Source organism: Myotis davidii, unplaced genomic scaffold, assembly GCF_000327345.1.
Source record: "Myotis davidii unplaced genomic scaffold, ASM32734v1 scaffold571, whole genome shotgun sequence".
Classification (NCBI taxonomy): domain Eukaryota; kingdom Metazoa; phylum Chordata; class Mammalia; order Chiroptera; family Vespertilionidae; genus Myotis; species Myotis davidii.
In genome coordinates, this window is record NW_006283136.1 from 2,009,743 (window position 1) to 2,019,233 (window position 9,491).

Below are 9,491 nucleotides of genomic sequence, written 5' to 3' on the forward strand. Positions count from 1 at the left end.
GTAGAAAATCTTAAAGAGCATTTTAAAAATTGAACTTTTTATTTTGAAATAAAAGTAAAGCCTATAGAAAAGTTGTAAGAATATTAAAATGAACCCCTTTATGCCCTGCCTAGATAACACTGGCCATATTTGCTTTACCTATTTTATATGTAATGTAATATGATGTACATATATTTTCTTCTTCTTTTTTTTTTTTTGCTGAGGGTAAGTTGCAGAGATCATGAACTTTTATCCCTAGATACTTCAGCATTTTTCTCTAAAAACAAGGACAGTCTTTTCCATAGCACACTGTAAAATCAAATCAGAGAAGTTAAACATTGATGTCTATTATTTGATATACAGTTCATATTCAAATTTTATTTATTGTCCTAGTAACTATTCTTTGTAACAATTTTTCCCCCAATTAAGAATTTTGCATTATATTTAGTTATCATTTCTTTGGTCTCTCTTTTTTTTAATTTTAGAGAGAGGAAGGGACAGCGATAGACAGATGAACATCGATCAGCTGCCTCCTGCACGTCCCTGCACGTCCATGTAATCGGGGCATGGACACTGACTGGGAATTGAACCAGTGACCTCTTGATTTATGGGCCCACACTCAACCACTGAGCCACACTGGCCTGGCTCTTTGGTCTCTTTTAACCTGGAGCAGTGCTTCAGCCCTTTATTGTTTTTCATGATTGAAATTTTTTGAAGAACACAGGCTTGTTTTGTACACTGTCCTTTAATTAAGGTTTGTCGGCTTATTCCTCATAAATCCATACAGGTTATGCATTTTGGGCAGGTAGTGTATCCTTAGTGCCTCACACAAGGAAGCATTCATTATTGGTTATGTTAATTAACTTTGATCACTTGCTAAGAGATTTTTTTAAAATATATTTCTTTATTGGTTTCAGAGAGGAAGGGAGAAGGAGAGAGAGATAGAAACATCAATGATGAGAGAGAACCATTGATCGGCTGCCTCCTGCATGCCCCCTACCAGGGAGCCCACAACTTGGGCATGTGCCCTTGGCTGGAATTGAACCTGGGACTCTTTAGTCCGCAAGCCAACGCTCTAGCCACTGAGCCAAACTGGCTAGGGCAGGTAAGAGATTTTTTCACTAAAAAGGTAACTTTCCCTTTGTAATTAATAAATAATCTGTGGGGAGATACTTTGAAACTGTGTAAATATCCTGTTCCTCAACAAACTTTTGCCCAATGGTTTTAGAATTCTAAAGAGCTTTTTTACATCATAAACACGTGGTTTCCTCACCTTGATTGAGAACTTCTGGAGAAAACAGTTTTTACTTTGAAAAATTATGTCGAATACCTTGTACACAGTAAGTACTTAATATATTGACCACCTGAGCTTGAGCTGCCTGACACCAGATTGCTGATTACATTTCTCCAATGGTTTTGTCTGCTTACCCTGAGAAGAATTTAGCAGATATTTACAGAGAAGTCTTCTCATATACAAGTTAGAAGTGGTCACTAAATGGACCGATGAGGCATTGTTAGCAGTGAGATGGGAGTAGCAACACTGACCTGGATATTTTGAAAGAATACTTAATAACAATAATGAAGAAAAGCTCTGATTATCATCACTGGAAAAACTTGTTAAATGTATAGTATCTTTTCATTTTAATTTGCATTTGTGATGAAAGGAAGTTTCTGGGTGGTGTTCATCTTTCACTTTAGACTCACATTTTTTTACATCAGCCTAATACTTCGGTGTCACCATCAGTCTCTAAGAATTAGGTCAGGTTTCTTGTAGATCTTGTCACATTGCCACTTGGAATTCAGCTGGAGGAAAGAAAGTAAGGCAAAATTGCTGTTGTTTAGATGAACATCTTATTCAGGAAAGCTTATTGGAGTCAGTGAGGCAGAGTAGAATGTCCTCATTCTGTCTGGCACTTGTTTTGTTTTCCTCCTCTGCTCTGATGATCTTTCTTCCGTCTTTTGCTGTGTGTATCTTGGGCAGAGAAGGCAGCTGATCATTAAAATTCCTCTATCCCCAATTTCTGGCTGATGCCTAAAATTTCATCAGTGCCAAGAAGTTAATTTGTTTGTGTAAATTACGTTACCCAAAGCAGATCCTTGCTGGGAATTGGAGAGGCAGCACAAGCCAATATCTAAATATGAAGTATCATACATTCAGAACTTTTATATAATAGCTAGTTGCCAGAAGCTCTCCGCAAAATGAGACAGTAATGACTTTTTTCCTGGGGCAAGGAGAAACCTGGTTGGGGTTTTAATAGTTGGGGACTCTGAGCAAATTTAAGGTGCTTGTGACTCTGAAAGAGGAAGGGAAAATGAATATTAAAGAAGGAAGAGGAAGGATATTTAAAAGCTACAATACACTTACACCACAATTTCCATAGATCCCTGGTGGAGTGGTGTCTGAAATCTACAGAGAATTTAGAGTTAAGAAATCCATGCTTTGTTAAACCAGGAATTGGTGATAACCAATCCTTTAAAAAAAGGCTCTTTCCCCCATCTGCACCAAAGACATACCTTTTACATTTCCTTGCATTGGTCATACCTCCAGGTGTCCTAAAGGGTATTGTTAAAGCTGTATAACAAACTTTCTCAGCCAAGTTATTTCAACCTTTTGCATGCAGTCAGGATGTGGAATTAGTAGGTTATGCAGGCTTCATTGGTCAAGGGAAATAAGTTCCAAGGTCAGGTGATTAATTGTGGCCTTTGTTCCATTGAGAATCAATTTAGAGTTTCTACTGGAGCCTGTGTTTATGAAGCTTTGTTTTTGCCAGATGCAGTTGGCTCTTCTTTGGGAAATATGTGCCATGGAATTGATCTTTTGCTGAGTATATCTGTGTTAACATCTCTGAAATACTGGTGACAGACTTTTTTCTCCCCCAGTGAGAAAAGTTTCTTTTTCACTTTCTATGACCGGTTAAAAGAAGATGGATGCACAGAATTCAGCCAAAGTCAACACAAGAAAAAGGAGGAAAGAGGCACCTGGACCCAATGGGGCAACAGAGGAAGATGGGATTACTTCCAAAATGCCACGCTGTGCAGTTGTAAGTAAGGAAGAGTTTTCTGTGTTGTACATTTAACCTGGCAGGGGGAAGGTAGAAAACTGATATAACATTACAAGTCTTCTTAAATAATGGAGACAATGAATAGTAAGTGTGGATAGTAAGTATTTTCATAGTTGTTGTAAATCTTATGCTTTCTTACCGGATTATAACTCACAGCTCAGTTGTAAGAGCTTTACATAGGAATTAGAAAAAGAATGTTAGGAAAATTTGGAGGTTGTGTTGTATATTAGGCTAAAGATCAAATTGAAACTAATGAAATAGAGAAATCAGGTCTCCAGGCAGTGATCTGATCTTGGTATCATCTTATGGTGTTTAGTTTTCTGTCTTACTATCTTTAATCCCATATCATTTAACCACTCTATTACTGCTTATATCTTAGATGAGAACTTTTTTTATTACTGTTTACCTTGTATTCCTTTATCTCTGGGACATTATCTTTGTATTTCTAATTGTTGCCAAGCCTTCAGTGAAATACCCTATTCCAAATTGCTCTTCCTGTCTCAGCTTTATATCCTTTCTAAATCTTCCCCTCTAAAAACATGTTAAAGAACACACAAGTGAAGTTATTATCATGATTATTACTAGAGACCTGGTGCACAAAATTCCTGCATGGGGTGTGTGTGTGTCCCCCCCTCAGCCCTGTCTGCACCCTCTCCAATCTGGGATCCCTCTCACAATCCAGGACTGCTGGCTCCCAACCGCTTACCTGCCTGCCTGCCTGATTGCCCCTAATTGCTTCTGCCTGCCAGCCTGATCACCCCCTAACCACTCCCCTGCCAGCCTGATCGATGCCTAACTGCTCCTCTGCCAGCCCGATTACCCCTAACTGCCCTCCTCTGCCAGCCTGGTTGCCCCTAACTGCCCTCCCCTGCCGGCCTGATTGCCCACAACTGCCCTCCCCTGCCGGCCATCTTGTGTGTTGGAGTGATGGTCAATTTGCATATTACCTCTTTATTATATAGGATTATTATTATTTTAATCCTCACCTGAGAATATTTTTCCCATTGATCCTTAGAGTGGAAGGGAGGGAGAGGGAGAGACACATCAATTGGTTGGAGGGAGAGTAGAGAGAAACATTAATGTGAGAGAGATACATCAATTGGTTGCCTCTTGCACATGCCCTGATTGGGGCTGGGAATCAAACCTGCAACCCAGGTACATGCCCTTTACTGGGAATCGACCCATGACTGTTTGGTGCATAAGCTGACACTCTTAACTGCTGATCAACACCGGCCAGGGCTGAAGTTATTATTGATATACAATATTATGAAAATCCATGATCCAAAATCCCAGTGACAGAATTGCATGTTTCTGTATTTTCTTTACCTATATTGAACATTAACCAGTGATCAAACTTTAGTTTCCATTGTTTAGTTATGGAGTTTCATAGCCCAAAAGGAAAGCATTTTATTCTGACACAGTAAACAATTGTTCCAAACCAATACTCGTATCTTGTGCAATAAAAGCAACAGGACTTCACAAATAGGATACATATGCTCCAGGCCTAGTATTGATGTTATTAGTAGGGCAAGTATATTAGTTTCCTATTGTTGCTATAGCAAGTTACCACAAATTTAGTAGGCTGAAACAATACAGATATATTATCTTACAGTCCTGGAGGTCAGAAAATTGAAATCAGTCTCTGAGACCTAAAATCAAAGTGTTGGCAGAGTTGAAGGTTCTAGGGGAGAATCTGTTTCCTTGCCTTTTCCGGCTTTTAGAGACTGTTCACATTGCTCTGCTCATGGTGCCAGCCAGCAATTGCATCACTTTTTAAAAACATATATACATTTTTATTTAGAGAGGAAGGGAGAAGGAGAGAGAAATAGAAACATCAGTGATGAGAGAGAATCATTGATTGGCTGCCTCCTGCACACACCACACTGGGGATCGAGCCCTCAACTTAGGCATGTCCCCTGACCGGGAATCGAACTATGACCTCCTGGTTCATAGGTCAACGCTCAACCACTGACCTGGCTGCATCACTTTATTCACTACTTCTGTCATCACATCTCCTGATTCTGACTCTCCTGTCTCCCTCGTTCACTTATAAAGACCCTTGTGATTATATTGGACATACCTAGAAAATGCAGGATAATCTCCTTGTCTCAAAATCCTTTAATTTAACCACATCTGCAAAGCTCCTTTTGCCATGTAAAGCATAGTCGTAGGTTCTTGAGAATAAGATGTAGATATCTTTAGGGGGCCATTATTCTGCATACCATAGCAAGTAAAGTCAGAAAACGACTCAGCAGTCAACAAAACAGGACATTAGTTTCTGAATGTTCCTTAGTTTAGATTAAGGAGATGGTGGTGGGCACCAATTCAGCAATCTCACTTGGAGAAGGGACAAATTATAACAAAGTACGTGGTACTCTCAGGCAATCACCATAGCCAGGAATAGAGCAAAGAAGGCCTGTCTTATTGGAATGGGCTCTGAGAAGACTTAAATTTCTTGGTCCTTAGAATCTGAGAAATCTCAGTATTTTAAATTACTTTGCTTCATATATTCATGTCACAAATCAGTTGAGTGACTTTTGTTACCTATTTCACATTCTTCTCTGGCACACCCTGGCCTACATGGCTAATGTTTAAAGATTCACTCACCCAACTGGCTGGACTGATCCTAATGAGGAGTATATGTTAAATAAACTTGTTTGTCATCTCCTTTGTATACTTGTACTTTTTGTCTGTGAGCCTATTTCAACCCTGTAGCAAAAGCAAACAAGATCTAAATGTATATATTTTTGTTAATCCTTACCAGAGGATATTTCTCCCCATTGATTTTTAGAGTAGAAGGAAAGGAGGGAGGGAGGGAGAGAGAGAGAAACATCGATGTGAGACACATCTATTAGTTGCCTCCTGCAACTGGGGCTAGGGATCAAACCTGTAATCCAGGTACATGCTCTTGACTTGGAATTGAACCCTTGACTCTGTGGTACATGGGATGACACTCAAACCATTGAGCACACTGGCCAGGGTTATGTTTCCCTTTTTAAAATAAATATATTTTTATTCATTTCAGAGAAGAAGGGAGAAGAAGAGAGAGATAGAAACATCAATGATGAGAGAAAATCATTGAATAGGCTGCCTCCTGCACGTCCCCTACTGGGGATTGAGTCTGCAACCCAAGCATGTGCTCCCATGGGGAATCAAACTGGGACCTACTGGTTTGTAGGTCAATGCTCAATCCCTGAGCCACGCTGGCTGGGCTTAAATACATTTTTATTGATTTCAGAGAGGAAGGTAGAGGAGAGAGATAGCAACATCAGTGATGGGAGAGAATCACTGATTGGCTGCTCTTGCATGCCTTCCACTTGGGATTGAGTCCACAACCAGGACTTGTGCCCTGACCAGGAGTTGAACCAGAACTTCTTGGTACCTAGGGCGACGCTCAACCACTGAGCAACACTGGCTGGGCTGTTTTGCTTTTTCAATAACAGCTTTATTGAGATCATATAATCCACCAATTTAAACTGTATAATCAATGGTTTTTAGTATATTCACAGAGTTGTGCAACTATTACCACAACCAATAAACATATATTGAGAACCTCTGTGTGCCATTTGCTAGAATTAGAGATACAAAGATGAAAAGAGCTCTGGTTGGTTTGAGTCAGTGGTTAGAGTGTCAGCCTGTGGACCTAAGGGTCTCGGGTTCAATTCCTGATCAAGGCCATATACTGCAGTTGCAGGTTCAATCCCTGGCTCCGGTTGGGGTGGATGCGGGAAACAACCAATTGATCAGTCTCTCCCACATTTATGTTTCTCTCTCTCTTTCTCTCCTTCCCTTCCTCCCTCTAATCCAGTGGTTCTCAACCTGTGGGTCGCGACCCCTTTGGCGATCGAACGACCCTTTCACAGGGGTCGCCTAAGACCATCCTGCATATCAGATATTTACATTAAGATTCATAACAGTAGCAGCATTACAGTTATAAGTAGCAACGAAAATAATTTTATGGTTGGGTCACAACATGAGGAACTGTATTTAAAGGGCCAGATGGTTGAGAACCACTGCTCTACTCTTTATCTAAAAATCAATGGGAAAAATATCCTCAGGTAAGGATTAAAAAAATCATAGCCTGGCCGGTAATGCTCAGTGGTTGATCATCGACTCATGAACTCAGAGGAAACTGGTTTGATTCCACTCAGGGCATGTGCCTAGGTTGCAGGTTCAATCCCGAGTAGGGGGAACGTAGGAGGTAGCTGATGAATGATGTTTCTCTTTCATAGATATTTCTATCTCTCTATCCCTTCCTCTTTCTCTAAAAATCAATTTAAAATATATTTTAAAAATCTCTCTATATAAAAACCTAAGCGACCGAACAACCGAATGACTGGTTGCCTGGTTGCTATAATGCACACTGACCACCAGGGGGCATATGCTCAATGCAGGAGCTGCCCCGTGGTGGTCAGTGCCCTCCCACAGCCCACCTCCCATGGCCGGCAACCTCCAGTGGCCCCTCCTCACAGCCGGCTGGCCCCCATTGGCCCCGATGGGAACCTAGCGAGATGGCCCTGATCGGCCCCGATCACCCATGATTGCTGGCCAGGCCAAGGGACCCCAGCCATGCACTAATTCATGGATCAGGTCTCTAGTAATAATAATAACACAGATATGAAAAGATGACCTCGGGGGCAGTGCCTTCTCCAGTGCCAAGGATATCAAGATGATTCTGGACAGTGTGGGCAAAAACAAACCAGCATAGGAAATGTAGTTGATAATATTGTAATCACTATGTATGTTGCCAGGTGGGTGCTAGAAATAAAGGGGGGAACACTTTGTAAAGTATATGATTATCAAACCACTATACTGTACACCTAAAACAAATGCAAGATAATATTGAATGTAAACTATAATTTAAAAAGAAAATTTAAAAATAAGAATATAGTAATTATCAATAGATATGTATTTATTGCCATTTATTATTCATATTTTTAACTTTTTTCTTCTTCTTAAAGAAGATCTGTGAACATTTCTTGTAATACAGGTTGGGTGGTGATTAACCATTTAGGTTTTTCTTGTCTGGGAACTGCTTTTTCTGTCCTTTGGTGCTAAATGATAGCTTTCCTAGGTAGAGCAATCTTGGTTGTAGGTCCTTGCTTTTCATCACTTTGAATCTTTTGTGCCAGTCCCTTCTGTTGAAAAATCAGCTATCAGTCTTATGGGAGCTCCTTTGTAGGAAACTGTCTTTTGCTTCCTGCTTTTAAGATTCTCCCTTTGTCTTTAACCTTTGCCATTTTAATTATGATGTGTCTTGATGTGAGTCTCTTTGGATTCAACTTGTTTGGGACTCTCTGTACTTCCTGGATTTTTGTCTTTTTCCTGCTTCAGGTTAAGGAAGTTTTCAGTCATTCTTTCTTTTTTTTAAATATTTTTTTTATTGATTTCAGAGAGGAAGGGAGGGGGAAGAAAGATAGAAACATTAATGATAAGAGAGAATAATTGATCAGCTGCTTTCTGCATGCCCCACACAGAGAATCAAGCCTGCAACCCAGGCATGAATTAAAACATGACCTTCCTGGTTCATAGGTTGACAATCACTGAGCCACGCCATCTGGGCTCGGTAATTGTTTCTTCAAATAGGTTCTCAATCCCTTGCTTTCTCTCCCTTCTTCTGGTACCCCTATAATGCAGATGTTGCCGCAGAGGTCCCTTAAACTATCCTAATATTTTTGGATTCTTGTTTCTTTTTACTGCTCTGATTGGGTGTTTTCTGTTGTCTTCCAAATTGCTGATTTGATCCTCAGCTTCATCTAACCTGCAGTTGATTCTTTCTAGTGTATTCTTCATTTCAGTTATTGTATTCCTCATTTCTTACTGACTTCTATACTCTTTTTAAAAAAATACATTTTTATTGATTTCAGAGAGGGAGGGAGAGAGAGAAACATCAATAGTGAGAGAGAATCATTGATCGGCTGCCTCTTGCATGCCTCCTACAAGGGATCGAGCCCGAAACCCAGGCATGTGCCCTTGACCAGAATTGAACCTGGGACCCTTCAATCCACAGGCCAACACTCTATCCATTGAGCAAAACCAGCTAGGACTCTATGCTCTTTTTTATGTTTGCTATCTCTTTAAGTTTTCATTGAGTTCATCCATTCTTCCCTTAAGTTTCTTGAGCATTCTTATAACCCTTGTTTTGAACCCAGTTGCTGGTAGATTGCTTGCCTCCATTTTATTCAGTTCATATTCAGGGGATTTTTTATGTTCTTTAACTTGGAGCATGTTTTTTTCTCTTCCAATTTTGGCTGCCTCTTTGTAATTGTTTCTGTGTATTAGGTAGATTTGCTATGCCTCCCACTTTTTTTAAAAAAATTCTTTATTAGTTAACGTATTACAGATGTGTCCTCATCCCCCCCATTAACCCCTATCCTACCCCCCAGCACTCATGCTCTCACCCCCCTGTTGTCCATGTCCATTGGTTTGGTTTATATGCGTGCATACAAG

General features: G+C 40.2%; 1 protein-coding gene across 4 annotated transcripts in view; it reads left to right on the plus strand.

The window, feature by feature from the left end:
• The window catches only part of PCYT1A (phosphate cytidylyltransferase 1, choline, alpha), a 61,989-nt gene that overhangs the window by 16,572 nt on the left and 35,926 nt on the right, over nucleotides 1-9,491 (plus strand). For 2 of the 4 annotated variants that reach the window (XM_015562535.1, XM_015562538.1), the window contains exon 2: nucleotides 2,860-3,020. In XM_015562535.1, coding sequence (XP_015418021.1) covers nucleotides 2,904-3,020 — 117 coding nt within the window. In that variant the 5' untranslated portion in view covers nucleotides 2,860-2,903. Of the gene's footprint in view, nucleotides 1-2,856; nucleotides 3,021-9,491 lie in introns of all 4 variants that reach the window. The other 2 variants (XM_006753406.2, XM_015562531.1) reach the window with 2 other exon arrangements.